The sequence below is a fragment of the Pimephales promelas genome, chromosome 15 (assembly GCF_988280905.1).
Source record: "Pimephales promelas chromosome 15, fPimPro1.hap1.1, whole genome shotgun sequence".
Lineage (NCBI taxonomy): Eukaryota > Metazoa > Chordata > Actinopteri > Cypriniformes > Leuciscidae > Pimephales > Pimephales promelas.
In genome coordinates, this window is record NC_142783.1 from 12,011,517 (window position 1) to 12,037,500 (window position 25,984).

At 38.7% G+C, this 25,984-nt stretch overlaps 5 protein-coding genes across 7 annotated transcripts in view; 2 read left to right on the top strand and 3 right to left on the bottom strand.

Annotated features, from left to right (window-relative positions):
* Positions 1-2,245, top strand: part of tonsl (tonsoku-like, DNA repair protein) — a 31,409-nt gene extending 29,164 nt beyond the window's left edge. The window contains exon 28 of the mRNA XM_039681867.2: positions 1,576-2,245. Coding sequence (XP_039537801.2) covers positions 1,576-1,778 — 203 coding nt within the window. The 3' untranslated portion in view covers positions 1,779-2,245. The remainder of the gene's footprint in view (positions 1-1,575) is intronic.
* LOC120486028 (antimicrobial peptide NK-lysin) lies at positions 2,153-10,633 on the bottom strand. Of its 2 annotated transcripts, XM_089120150.1 has the most exons (5): positions 10,562-10,633; positions 3,817-3,937; positions 3,494-3,558; positions 2,993-3,088; positions 2,153-2,884 (listed from the first exon to the last, which is right to left on the bottom strand). In XM_089120150.1, exons 2-5 carry the CDS (start codon positions 3,857-3,859, stop codon positions 2,720-2,722), a joined length of 369 nt encoding a protein of 122 aa, XP_088976276.1. In that variant the 5' UTR covers positions 3,860-3,937; positions 10,562-10,633; the 3' UTR covers positions 2,153-2,719. The 2 variants fall into 2 exon arrangements, with proteins under 2 accessions (XP_088976276.1, XP_039537802.2); XM_039681868.2 differs by lacking the exon at positions 10,562-10,633 and having other exon boundaries at positions 3,817-3,952.
* A 2,312-nt stretch (positions 10,634-12,945) lies between these two features.
* On the bottom strand, positions 12,946-14,522 carry LOC120486005 (prosaposin). Its single transcript, XM_039681841.2, has 5 exons — positions 14,413-14,522; positions 14,176-14,249; positions 13,491-13,589; positions 13,265-13,422; positions 12,946-13,090 (listed from the first exon to the last, which is right to left on the bottom strand). The coding sequence occupies exons 1-5, from the start codon at positions 14,453-14,455 to the stop codon at positions 13,048-13,050; spliced, it is 417 nt and encodes a 138-aa protein (XP_039537775.1). The 5' UTR covers positions 14,456-14,522; the 3' UTR covers positions 12,946-13,047.
* Positions 14,523-14,649: 127 nt separating this feature from the next.
* LOC120485971 (uncharacterized) lies at positions 14,650-25,688 on the bottom strand. 2 transcript variants are annotated; one of them, XM_089120151.1, is made up of 10 exons: positions 25,369-25,688; positions 24,714-24,862; positions 24,509-24,625; positions 24,267-24,419; positions 22,374-22,454; positions 21,574-21,752; positions 20,764-20,969; positions 17,144-17,379; positions 16,869-17,044; positions 14,650-16,668 (listed from the first exon to the last, which is right to left on the bottom strand). In XM_089120151.1, exons 1-10 carry the CDS (start codon positions 25,487-25,489, stop codon positions 15,933-15,935), a joined length of 2,154 nt encoding a protein of 717 aa, XP_088976277.1. In that variant the 5' UTR covers positions 25,490-25,688; the 3' UTR covers positions 14,650-15,932. The 2 variants fall into 2 exon arrangements, with proteins under 2 accessions (XP_088976277.1, XP_039537741.2); XM_039681807.2 differs by having other exon boundaries at positions 14,650-16,731; positions 25,369-25,686.
* A 69-nt stretch (positions 25,689-25,757) lies between these two features.
* The window catches only part of psmc1a (proteasome 26S subunit, ATPase 1a), a 6,280-nt gene continuing 6,053 nt past the window's right edge, over positions 25,758-25,984 (top strand). Inside the window, exon 1 of the mRNA XM_039681808.2 lies at positions 25,758-25,889. Within this exon, the coding sequence (XP_039537742.1) occupies positions 25,887-25,889 (3 nt within the window). The 5' untranslated portion in view covers positions 25,758-25,886. The remainder of the gene's footprint in view (positions 25,890-25,984) is intronic.

The window sequence follows — 25,984 nt, forward strand, 5'->3', positions numbered from 1 at the left end:
ACAGAATGAACTCTTACATATGTGAGCCAGCTTTATCTCATTCCGCTCATGAGTTATAGCCATTTTAGTAAAAGTGGCTCAAGAACGTTTTGGTGGCCCTTAGAGACCGCGAATGGAAATTTAAACTTTTTATGATAATAATTGACAAATCATACTCAAGTCACTCAAGTTCGGTCTTCACTTTTAGGGGAGAATGCTGATCCTTGGAAATTTGAACAATTACAATAGGGTTTCAGCGCTACGTGCTACACGCTTGAAGTCATTATGAATTTTTTTATTGTAATTGTTTGTATGGACACGTGAGTTTGTTTATACTTGTGACTCAAACCCATTTTATTCCATTTAGTCTTAATAAACAACTTTAATAAACAAACAACAAAAGTAAAGTGGCAGCCCCTCATGGACGAATGCCACTTAAACTAACACAAAACACATTGTAAAGTCCAGACTTGTTTCACTCTCGTCCTTCACTGTCGTCTCCTCCCTTTTATCCTTGGCTCTCGGCCCCGTCCTGCTTGACACACATAAATTGTCTTTTTATTGTGAATTTTGCTTGTGGTTTAGTGATTAAAAATTGAGGCTGATAACGTAAAGTTTGTAGGTTCAAACCCCAAAAACATGACATGCACAGAAGCGAGACGGTTGACCTCAAAGGTGATTTAAGGGTACTGTGTAATAGGTTTACTGACAATTCAGACCTGTATTATTACTTTATGCTTTCCAATCTGATCGTAAATGTGAGGAATTGCTAGTAAAAATATGTAATCAAATTTATTACTGCTAAAAACTTAATTAGGAAAGTGTTTGCTGTCTGTGTCTATATATTTATGCGTCTTTGACGCCGTTTCCCATGCATCATTTTTTTTTAATGACATTGCTGCATCTAGTCAGATCATAATCTTGCATCTTGCAGTATTTCAGGAAATACAGTTCGAGAAGCTCATTTACATAAAGTTTGAATTGCTGGTTGTGTCACCAACAATCTTAAAGGGATAGTTCACTTTGAAATTAATTTTTGGTATGTTTTAGCTTACCTCAAGGGCATCCAAGATGTAGGTGTCTTTGTTTCCACAGTATTTTCAATTTTGATATTTTTAGGTCAAACCGTTGTTGTCCGTCAGTCATATAATGGAGGTCTATGGTCACCACCTCAAAGAGCATGCACATAGAAGTCCAAATTAAACATGATTTAATGACTCGTGAATGTAAGTACACATTTATGGCCTAAGACACGAAACGAACGGTTTGTGTGAGAAAACGAACAGTACCTCTTATAACCACGGCCACAAAGCGCCCGCACCCTCAGATCACTTGTACGTGGCTGTGGTTATAAGAGGTAAAAAAAAAACGATATAAATACTGTTCGTTTTCTCACACAAACCGCTCGTTTCGTGTCTTAGGCCATCAATGTGTACTTACATTTATGAGTCATTTAAATCATGTTTAATTTGGACTTCTCTGTGCATGCTCATGGAGGTGGTGACCATAGACCATAGCAGGGTTTGTCGACGATTATTTTATTGTGTGCTTAACAGTCGGTGTCCTCTAACGTTTAAAGTTGGTTCTTCACGACAGGCTGTCAGGTGTCAGGACCACTGGGGGATGTTTATTTGGATGGTCTCTCTGATCACATCCGTGACCTGCGTTTGTGCTCCCAGAGTCTAAATAAGCTGGACCAGGATGCACTGCAGCAGAGCTGGAGACGGAAAACTGAACCTGTGCATGTCTTCTCTCGCAACTCCAAATGCATGCTGAGTGTCACTGCAGCCTCGCTGTAAACTGCATTAGCCTAAATATAACCTCTGCTAGTATCGTACAAAGTTAACTGTTAATGGGTGAATGTTTGAAAACTTTCGTCTGTAAATATGTACTGTAGCATGTATGAAATCATTATGTATTTTTTTTATTGTAACTATTTGTATGGACACTATTTGTATGTTTGTTTATTCTTGTGACTCAAACCCATTTTATTCCATTTAGTCTTTCTGCAAATTGTCTTTATTGGTGATTAGTTTGTGAAATTCAAGAAATTATGAGTTTGAAATGGGCGTGAGACATTGTATGTGGTGTGGTGCTAATGGACCAATAAAATACAAATTCAAGCATGCTCTGTTTGTAATTTACAAAAATTAGAAAAGAGCAAAGACATGAATGCTTCTCACACATTTATTTTCCAGTCGATTGCAGAAACAAAAACAGTGGTGTAAAGCCGGATGTATTTGACAAATATGGAAAAAAACAAAAACTTGTGACATACAAAACCACAATAATCACACTCTTAACTCTAGAACACTGCAGAATTTCATCAACTTTTGGAAGCAAACAGAAATGACTTTACCATTAAAGTTATAGTTCACCCAGAAATGAAAATTCAGTCATAATTTACTCTCTCATGTCGTTCCAAACCCATAAGACTCATATTCAGAACACAAAACTGAGATTCCAGTCTAAATACCCGAAACTGACATGTCAAAACTTTAATAAAGAGATTGCAGAAGAAATCCATACGAATTGAGCGGTCTCCAAGTCTTTTGAAGAGATGCGACCGTTTTATATGATGAACAGATTAAATTGGCTTTTCGTCACGTGTGATTTTCAATGAAGGGACAGTAATCTCTCAGATTTGTATGTCAAAGATGAACGAAAGTCTTGAAACGACATGAGTGTGCGTATGACACAATTTCAATTTTAAGCACGACTTAACTAATTTCTCAATGGGCTATTTCTTGCAAACGGTAATGTTAACACAGATGGTTTTGGCGTCGTCAGTAGTTGAAAGTTCTTCGACCAGAGTGTCCGTGTACTTGTTCACAAACTTCCTACACAGTGACTTTAGGAACCCGATCTCATCACAGACCATCGACAGCTTCTTTTTAATTTCTTCCTGTTGGTAAGTGACAAGCACACTTTAGTTCTCACTAATACCGTAGTTTCTGTATTTGAATAAACATAATTTTTTCATGAAATCATATAAAAGAGTACTTGTACCAACCGAAGTCGCGCCGTTGGAGATCCGTCTTTTCAGCTTATTCATGGCCCACTTGCAAGCCCAGCACAATCCAGGGAGTTGTTCTTTTTGTATATCACCCTAACAAGACAATATACAGGATTTTAGAGTCAATAGTTTAGATATGACAGAACCAATCAGTTCAAATGACTAGCTTGACATTCTGTCAACCTTCTTTGCATCTTGCAAACACTTTTGTAGTTTGACGTGCAACGAACTTCACATGTCTACTTATACCATCTTATACAAAATACCATCTTCATCATCATCATCATAAATTGATCATGTAGTTTTCCTGTTTTAAGATAAGTTATGAATTTTGGTGAAATGTGTAAAATTACCATTCAGCTAAATTAGTTCATTTTCAAAAAATCTTGAAAAATAACTGAAAAGGTCAAGGAAGTGTCTATGATACATTTTTGACCACTACTGATAATAATCTGGCGAAAGCAGTCCAAATGAACATAAAATAACACACAAACTCACAGAGCCTTCTTCAATTTCATTTCCATTGGGCTCTTCTTTGTGCATTTCCCAGTGAAGAGCACAAACTGTGAGGGGACAATAATGCATGATCAATTTAACACATACTAAACCTAGAAGACAATATGTGGGCACTTATAGCCTACAGCCAGAAAATTAGATTAAAATATATGTACATTTTGTGCACATTCAAGCTGGTTTTAGCATGACTGGCATTACAAATGTACATGAGCGGCTCCAAACTGGTCTACAATGTTCAGCTAGGCACAGATTAGAAAGATGAATAAATTAAGAAAGATAACTACTGATCTGTGATCTGATTTTACCTGAGGATATCAGCAGGGTGACCAGGATGATACTTCGCAGCATCTTGTTTGGCAAACGAGTCTGAATGCAATGAAACCGTCCCCTTGCTGCAGACGTTTGGTGCCACTCGGTTTAAAACACCTATTAGTTCAACCAGAAACCACATACATTGTGAACTGAAACCAGTAACACCCCTCAACATGACAAGATGTGACTTTTTTATCTTCATGTGTGTGATACTCATTTATTCTAAGTATATTACTTTGTATATATATTCTACAGTGAGGAAAATAAGTATTTGAACACCCTGCTATTTTGCAAGTTCTCCCACTTAGAAATCATTGAGGGGTCTGAAATTGTCATCGTAGGTGCATGTCCACTGTGAGAGACATTTAACTAAACAAATAAAAAACTCAGAAATCACAATGTATGATTTTTTTTTTAACTATTTATTTGTATGATACAGCTGCAAATAAGTAGTTGAACACCTAAAATGTTAATATTTGGTACAGTAGCCTTTGTTTGCAATTTCAGAGGTCAAATGTTTCCTGTAGTGTTTCACCAGGTTTGCACACACTGCAGGAGGGATTTTGGCCCACTCCTCCACACTTCTCTAGATCAGTCAGGTTTCTGGGCTGTCGCTGAGAAACACTCAGATTCGCTATTGGGTTTAGGTCTGGAGACTGGCTAGGCCATGCCAGAACCTTGATATGTTTCTTACAGAACCACTCCTTGGTTATCCTGGCTGTGTGCTTCGGGTCATTGTCATGTTGGAAGACCCAGCCTCAACCCATTTTCAATGCTCTGAGGTAAGGAGGTTGTTCCCCAAAATCTCGCAATACAAGCCCCCGGTCATCCTCTCCTTAAAGGAGTAGTTCACTTTAAAAAAAAAACTTTTGCCGATAATTTACTCAAACCCATGTCATCCAAGATGTCCATGTCTTTCTTTCTTCAGTCAAAAAGAAATGAAGGTTTTTGATGAAAACTTTCCAGCATTTTCTTCATATAATGGACTTCAATGGTAACCAAACGGTTCAAGGTCCAAAAAACAGTTTCAGTGCAAACTGCAAACTGTTCAAAGAGCTTTAAACGATTCCAGTCAGTGAATAAGGGTCTTATCAAGTGAAACGATTGCTCATTTAATAAATAAATAACAAAGTTTAAGTTTTATAAGGACAAATGCTCGCCTTGCTCTGTTCTGTTATGCACGTTCGTGACTCTCCTGTTCGAACTCGTTCATCAAAATGAACAAATCTTTTTTCGAGTCATGACTCGAAGGGTCCTAGATAAGACCCTTATTCATCGTCTGGTGTCTTACCTTTCACTGTGAAGATCTAAACATATTTAGATATACAGGAAATCGCAATGGAGGACGATTTCGATATATCTAAATATGTTTAGTGAAAGGTAAAACTTCTGAAATCGCTGTGTAAACAATGAGTGACGTACACGCGCGAGCGATCACCTCCGGCGCATGCGCAGACCGAAGCACCCGTGCCGTCAGATCAGTTGGACGTGGCTGTGGTTACACGAAGTAAAAATGATATAAATACTGTTCGTTTTCTCACACAAACCGCTCGTTTCGTGTCTTAGGCCATCAATGTGTACTTACATTTACAAGTCATTAAATCATGTTTAATTTGGACTTCTCTGTGCATGCTCTTAAGAGGTGAACCGAGGGTGGACCCCCTAAACCTGCATTATATGACAGACAACAACAGTTTGACCGAAAAATATCAAAATTGAAAATACTGTGGAAACAAAAACACCTACATCTTGGATGCCCTTTAGGTAAGCTAAAACATATCAAAAATTAATTTCAAAGTGAACTATCCCTTTAATTTCTTTTCGACTGAAGAAAGAAAGACATGGATATTTTGGATGACATGGGGGTGAGTAAATTATCAGCAAAAGTTTTTTGTAAAAGTGAACTACTTCTTTAATACAGTGCAGTCCCATGTGCAGAAAAACACCCTAAAGCATGATGCTACCACCCTATTGCTTCACTGTAGGGATGATGTTCTTGGGATGGGGTACACATCATTCTTCTTCCTCCAAACACGGTTAGTGGAATTATGACCAAAAAGTTCTATTTTGGTCTCATCTGACCATGTGACTTTCTCCCATGATGACTCCTCTGGATCATCCAAATGGTCATTGGCAAACTTAAGACGGGGCTTGACATGTGTTGGTTTAAGCAGGGGAACCTTCCGTGCCATGCATGATTTCAAACCATGACGTCTTGTAACCTTGGAAACGGTGGTCCCAGCTCTTTTCAGGTCATTGACCAGCTCTTCCCGTGTAGTTCTGGACTGATTTCTCACCTTTCTTTGGATCATTGAGACCCCACGGGGTGAGATCTTGCATGGAGCCCCAGTACGAGGGAGATTGACAGTTATGTTTAGCTTCTTCCAATTTTTAAAGATTGCTCCAACAGTGGACCTTTTTTCACCAAGCTGCTTGCCAATTTCCCCGTAGCCCTGTCCAGCCTTGTGGAGGTGTACAATTTTGTCTCTAGTGTCTTTGGACAGCTCTTTGGTCTTGGCCATGTTAGTAGTTGGATTCTTACTGATTGAATGGGGTGGACAGGTGTCTTTATGTATCTATGTGTCAGATGTATCTGATTTAGGATAATAAATGGACTAACAAGTCTTTGAGGATCAGAATTTTAGCTGATACGCAGGTGTTCAAATACTTATTTGTAGCTGTATCATACAAATATACAAATAAATAGTTAAAAAAATCATACATTGTGATTTCTAATTTTTTTTTTAGATGTCTCTCACAGCGGACATGCCCCGACGATGACAATTTCAGACCTATCCATGATTTCTAAGTGGGAGAACTTGCAAAATAGCAGGGTGTTCAAATACTTATTTTCCTCACTATATATATAATTAGCATTCTTTACATTTCAATGTCAATGCTAAAAGCAGAAATTAAACCCAAAATTAAGGCTATATGTTTATGCCGTGGTGTTAGATAGTTAGTTACCATGGCACTGAAATTAAATGTGCCATTGTAATCCAAGAATACTATGGTACTGCCATGGAATATGTACAAAACACGTCAAAATCAACTTATTTACCATAATTTGTGGCAAATACAAACTTGTCTAGGCCTCAAATGCAACTGCTTTTTTCAAAACATCATCATAATGGTTAAATGCCAGAAGCATAAATCCCCCGTCACTCAAACTCTGAAACATGATTGGGAAACTGATGAAGAATTCCCACTTTGTAACGGTTCAGCCTCATGTCACGCCCTTGGTACACATCTATGCCACTGCAACCTCAAAGAATAAAGAATTACTGTAAAATATACAGGATTTTCTGTGTTTTCTGTTTGGCTTTGCTTTAGAGAGTTTTGCTTTGCTTTTTCACACTCTAGTCTAACACACCGCGGGCGATTTAGAGAAGATTCAAAAACTACTTTCCTCATTTCTAATTCTCAGACTGTCATTTAAAAAAGACCTTTATGAATTGCTTGATATGATTGGATTGATGGTGACACATTAGCGCCTATTAACAGAGCAAACCACGCTCTCTGGTTCTCAGAGAGCTTTACCACATATCTTATCATAGACTACAATGTAAATGATTATGTGTGATTCACATAAAAGAGAGAGAAACCGGGGGTGTGGCGTGAGAGCGTGAGAATGGGCTTTATGCCCAGCTGCAATACTTCCTGAACTTCAGCCAGCTCCTTGTTTCCTGTCTGCAATTATTGGCCAAATTGATTAATCCAGGTGTGCCTGACCTCAGTTGTCATGGCAACAATAATCAGACACACCTGAATTAATCAATTTGGCCAATAATGGCAGACAGGAAACAAGAAGCTGGCTGAAGTTAAGGAAGTAGTGCAGCTGGGCATAAAGCCATTTGGCTCGATAAGGGATTATCACGCTTCCGCGTTTCATGGGCGGGATTTGTCAACTTTGTGCATGTCCACTTCCGAGTGCCTGAGACGAATGCTATTTATGTCACTGCTCTGTTCCACTTTGTAAATCTAACCAACAACACCAACCCTACTTAAGTTTTTATGGATTCCCGACTGAATTGAGTATAAGGAAGAACTGGATTAAAACTTTAATATAAAACAAGGTAGCACGTTTGTTTGCAGCCGGCCCTTTAGTGAATCAGACTAATTTACCAGGGATGACGTATAAATAAACTTAGTGTAGTCCTTCATCAGTGCTCAAAGATCACTGAATCCGGAAGTCCTACGTATCAGCGTGAAAATCCCTTATTTGGTTCGCCAATGAGAAAATGCGCTAGGAAGTACGAAGGATTTGAGTTTTTCCTCGAGAGATATCATGGCTTGCAAACGAGCGAAGCATGGCAGTCGATCAGTGATCGGATGCCTCTGGAAATGCGCCGACACAACTTCCCAAAGTTTTGTATGGTCCAAACATTTCACCGACGACTGTTTCCTCAACTCGATGAACGTCTGAAACTAAATTGATCGAGCTACCAAGCAGCAGTTTCTGATGTGTAGCCTAATTGTTCAAGTTCAGACAGGTTAATCTTTCTCTCAAAATCATTCAATACTGTTTATGCATTAGTAAGTCAAACCAGTGACTAAAACATCAACTTTACATCGTTTCTTTTAGTAGGATGAAAACAGAGATGTATAAAGTACTAGAAACCCGGACTTGAGTAAAAGTACTCTAAGTGCTCTATCAAAAAAGTGACTTGAGTAGAAGTTGAAGTGCTCTTTAAGCACCACACTTAAGTACAAGTACTAAAGTAGTCAAAAAATTTTGTACTTAAGTAATGCAAGTAGTTTATTTTAAAATTCACTAAATACCAAAAGTAAAAGTAAGTATTGTGTCATGTAATTATTAAAGAAAGCAGTCAAAAGTTTGAACTATCAATCAAATAAGCCGCTTTGGCGGGATACAAATTTGCTTTGGCGGCCACCAAAAAAATGTCATTGCAGGACAACCCCTGCATTAGTTGTCAATGTGTGTGTCAATCAATCATTACCCTATAAAACTGGCGTGTGATTTAGGCAGCATGAAAGCCAACTTGCAACGAATGATTCGTAAAATTTTTATAATTGTAACGAGTAACTAGCAGAACATTAAAAAAAATATCGAAGTAAAAGTATTAAATTAATCGAAAATATCTACTGAAGTAAAAGTTGAAGTATGAGAAAAAAACAATACTCTAGTAGAGTACAGATACAGCATTTTAGTACTTAAGTACAGTACTTAAGTAGTTCTACTTCGTTACTACATATCTCTGGATGAAAATGATCTTATTTAAATTCTGAACAAATTAAACAGTTAATTAAACAGAGTTTATCTGGACAACTCGTTATGAAATTAATGACGCACAACAAAACTCTTACTGTATTTACGTGTCTGCATTGGTGAAAGCATTAGAGAGAGCAAAAACTGCGTTGAAATGATAATATGTTCGTTCTCACGATCGACAGACTGTCCTCTGCTTGCTCAATGCTCATCACAGCAACATTTTATGTGATGGGAATAGATCTAAATATTTTAAAAGCTTCTCACGATTCGTTAATCTCGATAGCTGTAACAGTAAAAACCTATAATAGCTGTAGTAAAAGTATTCGAGAGAGTTTCACATGTAATACATAGCTATTTCATATGCAAGCATATCAGCCAATCACAGCAGTGGCCAGTTACACACAGCAGACATGCCCCTTCAAACAGAGCGTTCAAAGCAGAGGCTAAAATCAGGCTAGGAAAAATGCCTTTTATTTCTAAATTATGACTATTTTTGATCTAAAAACATAATAACATTAAACGGGCAACCCAGGAAATATTATAAAATAATAAAATAACCTTAGCTTGTTTAGTGTTTCATAGAAGAACGCCCTATAGTGAGGTAATGGAACGACAAGAAGGGTGAGATGATTTTCTGTGAACTTGATCTGCATTAGCGTTTTCACACCTTCAACAACCCCACACCTAAAAATCAACATTTCACAAACAACCCATGCTGACACTTACTTTCAGTCACTTTAAAGGCTTCAGACAATCATAATTAATTCAAATAATGTCATGTGTTGTCCATTGCATCACGAAATGCATCATCATTTCCTTTGAACCAGTTTGAGAAGAGACGTACTCATGTTTTTTTCTCACACTTGGCATTGAGTAAGAAGAATTACAATAAAAATACAGTAGCTGTTGAATCTGTAATGGTGCATGGTCAGTTTTTTAAAACTATTTTGTGACGCATCAGCAGGATTCAAGTGGATTTACAGATGTTATCAGATATTTCATGGTATTTGAATGTATCAGTGACCGTGAGAAAGACATGAATCAGGAAATGGCTTGTGTGGTTGAAGAGCTGTTGAGTTGAAGATTTTCCAGCTGGTCACATTTTGTCTTGAGTTATTCGGGTATTTTGCATCTTAAGAAATCCTACAAACTTGTACCCGTTGAAATTGGCATCCTTATATTTTGTACATATTTACTTTGATTTAAACTTAACTTAAATTCAACCACCATACTGTTACTGATCATTGAGTTTCCAAAATCCAGTAATGAATTAATTGAAATTAATGAATGCAAATAGTTTGCAAATAACACCAATATGAAATCATTACCATCTTTAAAATGATTTTGTAAACTCATTTTTGAGAACAAATAAAAATATGCATTACAATATTAATATAAAAGTGCACTATGTTAACTAATGTTAGCTCAACTAAATATTACATTGTCTCTCTCACATTAAAGGGATAGTTCACTTTGAAATTAATTTTTGGTATGTTTTAGCTTACCTCAAGGGCATCCAAGATGTAGGTGTCTTTGTTTCCACAGTATTTTTAATTTGAATATTTTTAGGTCAAACCGTTCTTGTTTGTCAGTCATATAATGGAGGTCTATGGTCACCACCTCAAAGAGCATGCACAGAGAAGTCCAAATTAAACATGATTTAATCTTGTAAATGTAAGTACACATTGATGGCCTAAGACAAGAAACGAGCGGTTTGTGTGAGAAAACGAACAGTATTTATGACGTTTTTACCTCTCGTAACCACAGGGTGCTTTGTGGCTGTGGTTACAAGAGGTAAAAACGCCATAAATACATTTACTGTGCTTATGGGCCGTTCCAAATATTCACACTTGCCACTCGAGAGCACGTGTACGCAACAGGAGGTGCATGCGCAAGATGCACACTATGCCCTGATGCACACTACACTATCTTAAATACCGCATTGGAACGTTATTTGAGGCTAAGCGTATCCCATTATACATTATATAGCGTGAGATAGCGAGGAAAACATTCCACTGTCAGTTACATTAATTATAAATTACATGCAATTTGGTAGTAAAACATATTGTTAAGATGAGTATGATACATGTATTTTGAACAACATTTGCAACTGCTTTTTATCCTTTAATTAAAAGCACCACAATATTAAATTGTGTTTTCTGTTACATATTAGACGAACAAACATGAGACTATACCGACCAGACATTTAGAAGTTTCTTTTAAAAGCAAAATATTTTTGCAACACATTTTTGCAATACTACAATTGCGTCCCATTGGGTAATCAAAAGGTTTTCACACACTTGCAGTCGTCACACCTACTTAAACACTTGGGCTAAATACAGGAAATATGTCAAGTAAGTAGGCAAGTGGTCAAGTGCAAAGAAGTGTGGGCACCTACTTGTTGCCAAAAACGTCAAGCCCATTGCACATAGATTTTGGGGATGTCATATTATAATACTAAAATAAAAAAAAACAAATTTTTTTTTTTTGGGGGGGGTTGAATATTATTATAGCATTTTAAATGCAAGTTTCTTTGTGCCATTTATAAATGATGATGTCCCATGGAGGGTTAACATTTTATTTATGTATACTTGAATTGTACGGACAGAAAAGTCTTTTTGGACTTCATACTCAAATATTTAAAGTACAATGAACTCTGTTTTTCTCTAATGCACATGTTCATTATTTTTCCACGGATTCTTAATCTTTGATAAATAGAAAGTTTAAAAGAAAAGTATTTATTGGAAATAGAACAGTATAAATGTATTTACTGTCACTTATTGTGATCAATTTAATGCTTCCTGGCTAAATAATATTATATATATATATATATATATATATATATATATATATATATATATATTATTGACCCCAAACTTTTTTTATTGCAAGCTACATCTAAACATCAAATGTTAGATTTGCTTTATCACTGCCTGATTTCGGGGCCCTTAAAGGGATACTCCACTTTTTTGGAAATAGGCTTATTTTAGAAGTCCCCCAGAGTTAAACAGTTGAGTTTGACCGTTTTCGAATCCACCCAGACGATTTTCTGATATTTAGAAGAATATCAATAACCAGACAGTTTCTGGTCTCATTGACTTCCATAGTATTTATTTTTTCCTATTATGGAAGTCAATGAGACCAGTAACTGTCTGGTTACTGATATTCTTCTAAATATCAGAAAATCAGCTGAATGGATTCGAAAACAGTAAAACTCAAACGTTTAACCCTGAGGGAGTTGTAAAATGAGCCTATTTCCCAAAAAAGTGGAGTATCCCTTTAAAAGCATGAAATGATATTTTTTTTTCACAGGATTGTTGCTATAGTAAAAGCGTGTCCTCAGCCACTCATAAAGAAGTGCACTCGTGTAGTCACACAATGCAAGACATCATTCAGAAATACCCTCATCTAATCAGCCTGGCACTTTAATGGTGTGACAGTGCGAAACAGTGATGGGAACTCTTGACTATGCCCTACTTTTGGAAGGAGTGGTGGTTAGCCACAAGAACACTTCATTCAACTGCAGATCCATCAGAAGCTCATGTAAACCTGTCATAATCACAGCAGACTGAACAAATATTTATCCTATTATTATATTGAGTGTTCAATATATATATACATTTTTTTTGACTGAGCTATTTTATTGCAATGCTCTTATCCTACAAGCATCTGCATTCATTGTTGGAAACACAAGCTTTTAAAAAAATAATAATTTGGTTTTATTTAGACCTCACTGGCAAAGACACTACTAGGATCTGGTAAATATTGTTATACATTTAGTTTTTGAATATCATCAAAAAGCCTTTTGTTCTGTTAAATATTATTAATGATGTATTGCAAACACTTTTGATTTAGCTTATAAGGATTCAACCCGAAATGAAAGAAAACATTGATTGTTTGATTCATATAATTTTATTTTGCTTTCATTGTAATGCATTTAATGCTTTCCCAGCTATAATGTATTCTTTTTCAGAAGTTGTTAAAAGCAGGATCATGAGGAAAAAAATAACTTCTTTATGGGTGGTGGTTCTGGCCTAGAACAAATAATAATAAAAAAGTTATTCAAAATCTCCTTATGTTATGTTTCACCAAATTACCAGTTTTGGGGAAAGTCACTTTGAAAAGTAATGAATTGCAATATTGCGAAACTCAGTTTTCAAGTTACTTAATGAGTTACCCCAAACACTGCATATTACTGTGCCACTTACTTGCAGGCATGGACTTTAACACAGATGGTTTTTGGCCCGTCATCAGTCATCAGCTCATCAATCAAAGTTTTCAAATACTTCTCAACAAAGTGCTTGCACTTAGACTTCAGTGGCCCGGCTTTCTCACAGGTGTTGTTCAGCTTGTCTTTGATTGCATCCTGAGGGAAAGTGTGTCATTAGTAAAAGCTGTTGTGAAAGGCACTGCGACAGTAATCGTGGTACTCACCGGAGATGCCTTAGTGGAGATTTTCTTTTTCACCCTCTTCATGATGTATTTACATATCGAACACCTGGTAAAAATCTGTTCTTTCATCACGCCGTCAAGCTGAAAACACAACAAAATAGGAAACCGGTTATAAAGCAGATAATAATTCTTTTCATCTCCACAACTCTCTGCACTGACTCAATCAGACAATACAAATCATAATTAACTAAATTATCTATAACTACCTGTTAATCGCATGCAACAATGTGAAAAGTGTTCCCCCCTTTTTCCTCACTTTCCTTCAACTGATGCAACAGAGTTGCAATGCTTTACATAAGGTCATTATTTTTAAAGTATACAATTTTTAAAGGGATACTCCACTTTTTTTTCTTTTTTTTTTTTGAAATAGACTCATTTTTACAACTCCCTCAGAGTTAAACGTTTGAGTTTTACCATTTTCGAATCCATTCAGGCGATTTTCTGATATTTAGAAGAATATCAGTAACCAGAAGGTTTCTGGTCTCATTGACTTCCATAGTAGGACAAAATTAACACTATGGAAGTCAATGGGACCAGAAACTGTCTGGTTACTGATATTCTTCTAAATATCAGAAAATCGGCTGAACTGTTTAACTCTGAGGGAGTTGTAAAATGAGCCCCCCCAAAAAGTGGAGTATCCCTTTAAACAAACTCAGGAGAAGCTTACAAGGATTTCTTCAAGTTCCTCAAGTTCTTCCTCGGCAGAACCCACTTCACGATCCTCCCAGTGATCTGCGCAGACTAAAAATAAATGAACAATTAATGCCAAGTTAAAGCAAATGATTCACGCGTGTTTATTATTCTGTAAGTTCTTGTGATTTTAGGCCATGTCCATTAACACACAAGCAGCAATGAGATATCCAAAATAGAAGTAATTTTAGAACTGAAATAGTGATGATTTTACCTGCATATATGAGCAAGCTGACAAGAAAGACGTTGCGGAGCATCTTAGCAGATAATCTTTAACCAGCAGCTTTCAGAATCGAAACCTCAGTGTTCCTCCGAAGCCCATGAAGGAGTACTTATAGAGCTCTGCATCAACCACAAGTGAGGGTTTCTTTCCAGCCATAAACCACAGATGTGTAGGTAATGTTAAAAAAATTGTGAGTAATATTCTAAACAAATGCCAATATTACTCTAGTCAAGTCAAGTCACCTTTATTTATATAGCGCCTTTGACAATACAGATTGTATCAAAGCAGCTTCACAGTGATAACATGAAAATAATACCACACAGATTAATAATATTGTTGAATATTAAATGTCCCCAACTAAGCAAGCCAAAAGCCAAGGCAACAGTGGCAAGGAAATAAAACTCCATCAGGTGACAGGATGGAGAAAAAAACCTTGAACCCATGACTCTCTAGTTCGAAGTCAATGAACGAATCTTTTTTCGTGTCATTTGGTTCATTCAACAAATGAAATGAAGGAATTGACTCGGAAAAAGATTTGTTCATTTTGATGAACGAGTTCGAACAGGAGAGTCACGAACGCACATCACAGAACAGAGCAAGGCGACCATTTGAGCTTATAAAACTTAAACTTTGTTATTTTTTTTTAAAAAAGCGATCGTTTCACTTGATAAGACCCTTATTCATCTTCTGGAATCGTTTAAAGCCCTTTGAACAGTTTGCACTGAAACTCTCACTTGGACCTTGAACCTTTTGGTTCCCATTGAGGTCCATTATATGGAGAAAAATGCTGGAATGTTTTCATCAAAAAACTTAATTTCTTTTTGACTGAAGAAAGAAAGACATGGACATCTTGGATGACATGGGGGGAGTAGATTAACAGCAAAAGTTTTTTTTAAAAGTGAACTACTCCTTAAAGGATGAGCTGGGATGGGTCCACCATAGAGGGTCACTCGGGATAAACAGAGAGGCTAATATTAGCGTAGACACCATCACTCTATACTCTGTTTGTTGTTTTTAACTTTTTTGGCATTCTTTGTGAAAAGCTGCAATGTTACTAATTTACAGTTGGCAAACCAACTTTGACTGCACAAGTCATATCAAATAAAATGTAACTTTTACTTTTATGTAACAAATTTCAGGGAAGCTCCATTGGCACTCGCTACGTTCTCACAGTTCTCGGCCTTGTCCTGCTTGCCACATTCTACTTCTGTCTTCTGCTAAAAAAAATAAAATGCTCAAGATGGCTATTTTAATGAGCAGTCTGGTTTTGTCAGGACCGTACAGAACAATGATCCACCACCACATCCAGGGTTTAAACTCACAACCTTTCAGTTACCAGCCCAGACCGTGAAGCTACATCACCAATATTATATCTCAAGAACCGGAGAGACTACAGTTCAAAATACCACGCAAACCTACAAAATCACGAATTTTAATGACAAAAATTTGTATGAATCACGATGCACACGAGAAGCAACACCTTAAAAGTCACTTGTTGCCCGCATCACCAACTATTCCAGATAAAGGACATCTTTCTGGGATTGTGTTGAGTGGCTCTGGGTGCGCGGCAAACACATTTTCTTGGATGGAGGGGTGTAGGAAAGGTCAAGGATGTCATCGTGGAGAATGTGTCGCCTCAAATCTTCTAAAAGATTTGTAAGGCGATCAGTTACTGAATCTAGAAATGTCCCATCATGTATGTGGCATGTCAAATCCGATATCTCCTTTAACAAGGTACCGCATGTCTCCCTTTTTTCTGCTTGAACACTAGGGGTGATCAGGATGCTCTGTGAGGGAGCAGCAGGAGACGGACTTCTCTCGGGAGTGGAGGTACAGCCGTCTCCCTCTGGACTATCATCGTTGTCCGAATTCTTCTTCAGAAGCTCTTCACCTTGAAGATCAGCAGAAGTAAGAGGAAGTGTCCTAGATTGTCCAAGGCAAACCTCGTCAAATGTGAAGAGAGGGTTCTTACGGTAAGCAGAGCTCAGATTCTCCCAACTCCATCCAGGAACTAAGGTAAACACAGCACAGAAATGCTGGCATGGGAGAAGATGTCTGCTCCAGTCCGTGCATGTACATGAAGGCATCTCATCGCCTTTTCCAAAGTTCACCAGATGTTCTTCCTGTGAAGTCCGGCTCTGAACACGGAAGACGTACTCCCCAGCAGACGTTATGTCTCTTGCATTGAAGAGCAGCGACTCTTTGTGCCTTTTCATGATGTGTTGAGCCATTATTCTTGGTCTGTCTCTTAGAAAACAAGGCACATTTCCGCTGTATTTACGTGAGCATTTGATATTCAATTCAATGTATCTGTATATGGAAAAACACATTTTTAGTCAGCCAAATTTATATGTGGTTTCAAAATCATTGGATGAATCTCACCAAAATATATCTAAGTCTTATGACTTATGGCGTCAGATGACTTTCCACAATAATCCAGTTCTTACTTTTGATAGGATCTCGGGAGGAAGTCTCTCATAATGACTATTAGAGTTTTGCGCAGGCTGCAGTTTCTGTGACCTTTAAGGTAGGAATGCTTCAGGACTTCCTTTTGTCTTTCAACACCTTTATTTGTGAAGACGGCTTCATTCAGGTTTTCATTTCTGAACACACTCACCCATTTCTAGTTCAGGAAACCAAAGAGCATAATATGCATCAGTAGTTTTCACACCATCATCATTACTGATTATTAATAGAACTTCCACAGAAGTAATATACTCGCCTCTGCATGACGAAGCCATTTTCTGAAAAAACTTCTCAGTTTTTTATTCGACTGCCAGTCTGGATGTTGCTGAAGGGTAACAGTGCTGTTCTCGAAGTCCTCATTCGTCTGAGAATCTGCAATAGCCTGTAGAAGTTTAAGAACCGTTTCCTGACATGTCACATCATTTTCCCTTTTTCCTGTCCACTCCATCCATGCCTTTTCTCTGTGAAAATCACAGATGAGGACTTTAGAACCTATAATGACAAAGATATTGTTCATTTGTCACATTTGTAGCATCTGTCTTCTCAATCTCCTCAACTCAATGCGACAGCCTGCATGACTACAAGGAAGGGTGAATAGAAAACAGTAATTTCACACACAGATGTTAGGAAGGCCCCCTGAAATTGAAATATTTTTAGTATTCCTAAAATCAAGATATGAAATGTATACAATATTAATCACTCTTCCTCATATTACTCATATGACACACAGGGATAATATTAACAGGTTTATTAACTTCACCTGACCACCAAAAGTTACTGTGTGTTCAGAATTTAGAGAAAAATTGAAAATGGAACCACATCTGAAGTGGTCCAAAATCCGACAAGACATTTTTGATATTTCTCTTCTATTAACATCCAGATCCAACTCCTCCCACCTTACATATACCTAAACCTACCCATCTCCGCCCCTGATCCCTAACCCCCCCCCAATCCTACCCATCTTCGCCCCCTGATCCCTAACCCCACACCTAATCCTACCCATCTCTGCCCCCTGATCGCTAACCCCACCCCTAATCCTAACCATCTCTGCCCCCTAATCTCTAACCCCACTTCTAACCCTACCCATCTCCGCCCCCTGATCCCTAACCCCACACCTAATCCTACCCATCTCTGCCCCCTAATCCTAACCATCTCTGCCCCCTGATCACTAACCCCACCTCTAACCCTACCCATCTCCGCCCCCTGATCCCTAACCCCCCCCAATCCTACCCATCTCCGCCCCCTGATCCCTAACCCCACACCTAATCCTAACCATCTCTGCCCCCTAATCCCTAACCCCACCTCTAACCCTACCCATCTCCGCCCCCTGATCCCTAACCCCACACCTAATCCTACCCATCTCTGCCCCCTGATCCCTAACCCCACCCCTAATCCTAACCATCTCTGCCCCCTAATCCCTAACCCCACCTCTAACCCTACCCATCTCCGCCCCCTGATCCCTAACCCCACACCTAATCCTACCCATCTCTGCCCCCTAATCCTAACCATCTCTGCCCCCTGATCCCTAACCCCACCTCTAACCCTACCCATCTCCGCCCCCTGATCCCTAACCCCCCCCAATCATACCCATCTCCGCCCCCTGATCCCTAACCCCACACCTAATCCTACCCATCTCTGCCCCCTGATCCCTAACCCCACCCCTAATCCTAACCATCTCTGCCCCCTAATCCCTAACCCCACCTCTAACCCTACCCATCTCCGCCCCCTGATCCCTAACCCCACACCTAATCCTACCCATCTCTGCCCCCTAATCCTAACCATCTCTGCCCCCTGATCCCTAACCCCACCTCTAACCCTACCCATCTCCGCCCCCTGATCCCTAACCCCACACCTAATCCTACCCATCTCTGCCCCCTGATCCCTAACCCCACACCTAATCCTACCCATCTCTGCCCCCTAATCCTAACCATCTCTGCCCCCTGATCCCTAACCCCACCCCTAATCCTAACCATCTCTGCCCCCTGATCCCTAACCCCACCCCTAATCCTAACCATCTCTGCCCCCTAATCCCTAACCCCACCTCTAACCCTACCCATCTCCGCCCCCTGATCCCTAACCCCACACCTAATCCTACCCATCTCTGCCCCCTGATCACTAACCCCACCTCTAACCCTACCCATCTCCGCCCCCTGATCCCTAACCCCACACCTAATCCTACCCATCTCTGCCCCCTAATCCTACCCATCTCCGCCCCCTGATCCCTAACCCCACACCTAATCCTACCCATCTCTGCCCCCTGATCCCTAACCCCACACCTAATCCTACCCATCTCTGCCCCCTAATCCTAACCATCTCTGCCCCCTGATCCCTAACCCCACCCCTAATCCTAACCATCTCTGCCCCCTGATCCCTAACCCCACCCCTAATCCTAACCATCTCTGCCCCCTAATCCCTAACCCCACCTCTAACCCTACCCATCTCCGCCCCCTGATCCCTAACCCCACACCTAATCCTACCCATCTCTGCCCCCTGATCCCTAACCCCACACCTAATCCTACCCATCTCTGCCCCCTAATCCTACCCATCTCCGCCCCCTGATCACTAACCCCACACCTAATCCTACCCATCTCTGCCCCCTGATCCCTAACCCCACACCTAATCCTACCCATCTCTGCCCCCTAATCCTAACCATCTCTGCCCCCTGATCCCTAACCCCACCCCTAATCCTACCCATCTCCGCCCCTGATCCCAACCCCCCCCAATCCTACCCATCTCCGCCCCCTGATCCCTAACCCCACACCTAATCCTACCCATCTCCGCCCCCTGATCCCTAACCCCACCCCTAATCCTAACCATCTCTGCCCCCTGATCACTAACCCCACCTCTAACCCTACCTATCTCCGCCCCCTGATCCCTAACCCCACACCTAATCCTACCCATCTCTGACCCCTAATCCTAACCATCTCTGCCCCCTGATCACTAACCCCACCTCTAACCCTACCTATCTCCGCCCCCTGATCCCTAACCCCACACCTAATCCTACCCATCTCTGCCCCCTAATCCTAACCATCTCCGCCCCCTGATCCCTAACCCCACCCCTAATCCTAACCATCTCTGCCCTCTGATCACTAACCCCACCTCTAACCCTACCCATCTCCGCCCCCTGATCCCTAACCCCACACCTAATCCTACCCATCTCTGATCCCTGATCCCTAACCCCACCCCTACCATCTCCGCCCCCTGATCCCTAACCCCACCCCTAATCCTACCCATCTCTGATCCCTGATCCCTAACCCCACCCCTAACAATCTCCACCCCCTGATCCCTAACCCAACTCCCCCACCTAGATCTGAACCCAACTCTGCCCCCTGGATTTCGTGTACTGCAATGAGGTGCTACTGCATTTTTAAAAATGTGCTGTTTTCATGCATGTATCTTTAAATGATACAACTGCAATTGCTTTATTACTAATTTTGAAAACTAAGTTCAGGTAAAACCATTTTAACGTTTTCATTTGAATCATTTCATAATCTCTTCAATCTCTATCGATCTCTTTTGCAGCTCGCCACTCTATTTGCGCTACTGTTAAAAGAACCACGTCATCTGACTGAAGCTCTTAGTTATACAGCAACGCAGCGCTTTATGTCTTTATTGGGGGAGAGAAGCAACAAGCATGGAGCTGAAAGGACATAAAAGAAGCGCGTCTGGAGCTAGATAAAAATCTATAGAAAAAAAAAAGGATTTAGCGCTGAAAGATCATTACCATAAATGATCATGTGCACTTGTGGTGTGTAGGCTACACGGTGTGGTGTGTTAAACTGTTTAAAGGATAAAATGATCCAACCATATAGAACCATCTGTCCTAAGAACTAATTGTTTTAGTTTTTTTTAAAACATCCAAACATCCAAAAGTACCTTTAAACACCTCCTCCAGAGCACCAATTTCCACCTCACAGAAGCCCACCATGAAGTGTGATGGATTCCAGTCTGAATTCCACTTCTGAAACACCTTCAAGGCTTCTGCAATGACTTCTTTAGTCATTGTCTGAGTTACAAACACTCCAACCACAGCGTAGCTGACATTTGTCCTCACCCACAGAAAGAAGAGTGGCTGTGAATTTCTGTGAGAAAAAGACAGATAAACCATTTTGAGGTTTTTATTTTTGTGCACTATGTACAGATAAGAGGTTTTCAATCTTTCTGTAGCCATCGACCCACAAATATGATCATACTCAAGCGAGGCACCCACATCCTAAAGTTTAAAAGGCAGTTATATATTTTCAAGTATAAAAACCTAAATAATACATTAATATTATACATGTGTCAATTACTTTACATTGCATTTTTTCTATTCTCTGGAAAATAAAAAAATAATTTATTTTTATAGTTATTAGATAGAAATATCAAATGTTTGTGTTTATTATTTGGTAACCTAATTCAAGATTTTGTAGTTTAGTCAACTAAATTTGTAATTCATCTTTTTTATTATTTCTTTATTTTTATATTTTTTACACTGCATTTCTCTAAACTTTTCCAAGGGCCCCCTAGCACTCCCTTGTTGGCCCTATGGGAGTCAAATCAAGTAATTATAGGGCTTTATACATTACAGATAGTTTCAAAGCAGCTTTACAGTGATAAACAGGACAATAACGATCTAATTCAATTCTGCTGTAAAGCTGGTCTAAAAAAACCTACAGAGTTGATATTCAGCTTGAACAAACACACCTGCCCGCTCGATATGTCTCATCTAGCAAGCACATATGCTGTCCATACAGCAACATAAGCCTCCTCTGCCATGGCGTCTGCAAACACAGCAACATCTTCCCCACGCTATCATCCTCTTCCTCCTGAGAGGGTCTGTACTCAATGGCACAGCCCTCTTCCTTCCATGTGTTTACCAAGGCCTACAACATATAACCTCTCAAATAATCTCTTTGAATCAATTTTGAATGTAATACTGCAACATAAAACATGATCAGTGTTCAAAAAGCGTTAACATGAAATCCAAATTGACTAGTTGCTTCCTCAATCCTTATTGTGAATGAGTCATTCATGCATGTTATTCCAAAAAACAAAAATGTCTTCTGTTAATATCTCTGTTTTGATCCAGCTAGGGCTCGAGCTCGGGTCTCTGGTGTGGGCGTCCTTGATCTTCCTAAATGTCTGACTCAGTCCGAGAATTATCACCGGCTGCCTTTGGTCGCAAGACCGTGAGTAATTCAACACAGGTGAGACTGTTAGAACCATTTTACAAAGGAGGAGTAATGCAGGGTTGAAATGACGCTATCTAGTGGTGAAATCAAGGAGCTTCAGGCAAAACACTACTCAAGCTTCTCCACCTCTGGTACAACGACGCGTCACCATTCAAATTCCTGGGGGATAAACTCAGATCCCATCCTACATTTTTCGTGCATTATGTTTAACTTGGAAATACATTCATATTACAGAAGCAACTGGTTTTGAATGTGGTTTCATGTTGACTTTGCCAGTTTATTTGTAACAGCACCTCAATCTTGAGACTTTACCTGTAGATTATGATGGTCCACACTGGACTTCCTGTCTCCTGCTTTGACCTTTTTTATGATGTTCCAAATGTCTCTTGATTCCTGCAAGTTAAAGCAGAACAAAATGAAATTACCCATCATTTTCCCAGGATACAGTACCATTCAAAAGTTTTTACGATATGTTGTTTAATGGTTTTAAAATAAGTATTTTATGCTCACTAAGGCTGCAGCGATTTGATCAAAAATACAGTAAAACTAAACATTTTAAAATGTAATTTATTCCCGGGATATAAATATGAATTTTCTGCATAATTACTCTCATCTTCAGTGTCACATAATACTTCAGTGCTACTTAATTTTTTGTGGAGAAACCATGATAGATGTTTTTCAGGGCTCTTTGATGAATGGAGAGTTCAAACGTACAGCATTTATTTGAAACAGAAATTGTCTGTAACGTTACAAATGTCTTTACTGTCACTTTAGATCCTTGCATCTTTGCTAGGATCTAAAGTATTCAAAAAAACAAAAAGTATTCAAAAAAACAAAAAGTCATAGAAAGTCAGAATTGTGAGATATAAAGTCCAATTGCGTGTTATAAAGTCAGAATTGCGAGAAATAGTCAGAATTGATTGATATAAAGTCGCAATTGCATGTTATAAACAAACTGTTGTAAAATCAGAATTGTGAGATATAAACTGTTCTGAGGGGAAAAAAAGTTAGTCTTTTTTCCCCCCCTTAGAGTTGGCCTGATAACTCGCAATTGCGAGTTTTTATCTCACAATTCTGAGTAAAGATGTCAGAATTTCGAGATATAAAGTCGCAATTATGTTTTAAAGTCAGAATTGTGAGAGTCCAAATTGTCTCTTTTTTCTCACAATTGCGACTTTATTTCTCATAATTGCGACTTTATATCTCACAATTGTCCCTTTATTTCTTAGAATTACGAATTTATATCTCGAAATTGCGACTTTATTTCTTAGAATTGTGACTTTATATATCTCGCAATTGTGACTTTATTTCTTAGAATTGCGACTTTATATCTCGAAATTGCGACTTTATATCTCGAAATTGCGACTTTATATATCTCGCAATTGTGACTTTATTTCTTAGAATTGCGACTTTATATCTCGAAATTGCGACTTTATTTCTTAGAATTGCGACTTTATATCTCGAAATTGCGACTTTATTTCTTAGAATTGCGACTTTTTTATCTCGTAATTGCGACTTTATTTCTCAGAATTGTGACTTTATATCTAGCAATTGCGACTATTTCTTAGAATTGTGACTTTATATCTCACAATTGTGACTTTATTTCTTAGAATTACGAATTTATATCTTGCATTTGCAACTTTATTTCTTAGAATTGCGACTTTATATCTTGCAATTGACACTTTATTTCTTAGAATTGCGACTTTATATCTCGCAATTGACACTTTATTTCTTAGAATTGCGACTTTATATCTCGCAATTGCGATTTATTTTTTGAAATTGCGACTTTATATCTCGCAATTGCGACTTTATTTCTTGGAATTGCGACTTTATATCTCGCAATTGTGACTTTATTTCTAATAATTGCGACTTTATATCTCGCAATTGCGACTTTATTTCTTAGAATTGCGAATTTATATCTTGCAATTGACACTTTATTTCTCAGAATATAGACTTTATATCTCGCAATTGCGACTATATATTTCTCACAATTCTGAATTCATATTTCGCAATTGTGAGATAAAAATTCGCAATTATTATTATTTTTTTTTATTCAGTGGCTGAAACAAGCTTTCATATATTTCATTTTTGATACAGAGATCAAATAATAATTAATATTATTAATATACAAACTAATTGGGACAACTGAATAACCAACGGCCAAGTAAATCTGTCATAACTTAAGATCAATCGTACGGCACAAACCTTGCCATCAATGGGGTGGTTTTGATGCTCCTTAATATCTGGGAAACTGGCTGCAAACATTTCTTCTGTTCGCACACGCTTTGGATCGAGTCTTAGTGCTTCTCTAACAGCTGATGACTTTTCTCGTTTCTGGTAAGGGTTATCTTCAGTTATCTGGCAACACAAACACAAACAAGAAAGAAGAAAGTAATATAAACCTAGGGTGGCTTTAGGTTGAGAAAACTAACCCTGTAAGTTTTTACCTTATACTCAGGAAACCTCACAATATGAATCACATTTATGGTCGCAGGACAACCCATTTTTTTAGTTGGTTGCATCAAGCGTCTTGTTTTCAGACATGGATATTCATGATCTTCTGCCTGAAACAGAAGACAAGATGGAGCATAAATGTCAATGTCATGAGGTCAGTCAAAAATTTGATCAGACATTTGTGCGAGAAGCTCGTACTTTACTCTTCTGACATCTTTGTTTGGCTTTGGCATGCTTGTCTCTTCCTTGGTGACATACGTATGTCTTTTTCCCAATAATCTTAAAAGGCATGCCATTGAACGGAACAATCTTCACTTCCCACTGCAGCTGTTTTTCCACTGTCAAATCTACATTGGGAATAAAGCATAGAGGAGAAGAAATTTGAGTGGACCTATGGATAGTTGCCAAAGTATGCTAAGTGGTTGCTAGGGCAATGCAATGAGGTTGCTAAGGTGTTCTGAGTGGTTGTTTTGGGCAAGATAACTGATAATAAAAATAAACTCAACAAACAAATCAATTAAGATAGTTTCTAGTTGCAGTCAAGGTTGCAAGGTTTGTGGGGTTGCTAGGGCGTTGTTTGTTGCTAGGTGATTTGTGCAGCAATACAACTCAAACCACCAAAAAATCTTTATGATATTCATATGTTATGTCAATATATGGTCCATGTTCTTAATTCAATGTAGGTCTAAGGGGATTTGCTGTTTCAACCCAATCGTTTAGAAAAACACTAAATGTGCAGGACCACAAGTTACCACCAAAAATATCTAGAGTAGGCGGCAACTCTGACTATGATCATATTAAAGATCATTCATTAAAACGTAAAACTTGAGATGGGATCGCTTTTAAAACATACCACTTTTCCCAAATGCACGATCGCTCTTCAAAACGATAAATTTTGTGTTCGTGTCCTCCTCATACTGCTGAAGACATGTATTGAAATCTTCAAGACACTCAAAAGTTTCAACACTTCCCATTATTTTATTATGGATCCCAAATACATTAGTAGTGATAGGGATCGCACATGGGATCGCAGCAAGATGGTAACCACCAAGGATGGTAACCTTCAGACTGTGAAAGTCTCGCGAGACCCTAACTACAGAGCTTGTTTGTAAACAGCGTACTCTCACGATAATTTCTGGGTCTAGCTCTCTTATAGCGTCAAATCGTTTATAATAGAAGCGTATAATCTTAATAACCTACTAGTTAAATATTTAGAAACAATATGAACTAATTCGCTCCCATATGTGACATCACGAACAAGTACTGCAGACCTCGGTCAATGCTCCCTCCTTTCCAGAAGGTGGCGAAGCGGGCACAAGTGACTTGATCTACCAGTGCAGAAGAAGACAGAGAAACAGACATCAAACGACAATGGTGAGACAGCATATTTCCCTTTTCTTTTTTAAATGGTTTATTTTATCTTTAAAATATATGTATTTCTGGTCTAGAAATGAACAATTCATATTTAG

What these genes read in the sequence shown, in the direction of transcription:
- LOC120485971 (XM_039681807.2), bottom strand. Translation starts at nt 25,489, where the DNA reads ATGGGAAGTGTTGAAACTTTTGAGTGTCTTGAAGATTTCAATACATGT. An exon ending in TGAGGTTTCCTGAGTATAAG is followed by an intron (nt 24,420 to 24,508) that starts GTAAAAACTTAC and finishes TTGTGTTGCCAG; the next exon opens with ATAACTGAAGATAACCCTTA. An exon ending in TGGACCATCATAATCTACAG is followed by an intron (nt 21,753 to 22,373) that starts GTAAAGTCTCAA and finishes TATATGTTGTAG; the next exon opens with GCCTTGGTAAACACATGGAA.
- LOC120486005 (XM_039681841.2), bottom strand. Translation starts at nt 14,455, where the DNA reads ATGCTCCGCAACGTCTTTCTTGTCAGCTTGCTCATATATGCAG. An exon ending in AGGAACTTGAAGAAATCCTT is followed by an intron (nt 13,590 to 14,175) that starts GTAAGCTTCTCC and finishes TTGTGTTTTCAG; the next exon opens with CTTGACGGCGTGATGAAAGA. An exon ending in TCTCCACTAAGGCATCTCCG is followed by an intron (nt 13,423 to 13,490) that starts GTGAGTACCACG and finishes ACTTTCCCTCAG; the next exon opens with GATGCAATCAAAGACAAGCT.
- LOC120486028 (XM_089120150.1), bottom strand. Translation starts at nt 3,859, where the DNA reads ATGCTGCGAAGTATCATCCTGGTCACCCTGCTGATATCCTCAG. An exon ending in ATGAAATTGAAGAAGGCTCT is followed by an intron (nt 3,089 to 3,493) that starts GTGAGTTTGTGT and finishes TTGTCTTGTTAG; the next exon opens with GGTGATATACAAAAAGAACA. An exon ending in TCTCCAACGGCGCGACTTCG is followed by an intron (nt 2,885 to 2,992) that starts GTTGGTACAAGT and finishes ACTTACCAACAG; the next exon opens with GAAGAAATTAAAAAGAAGCT.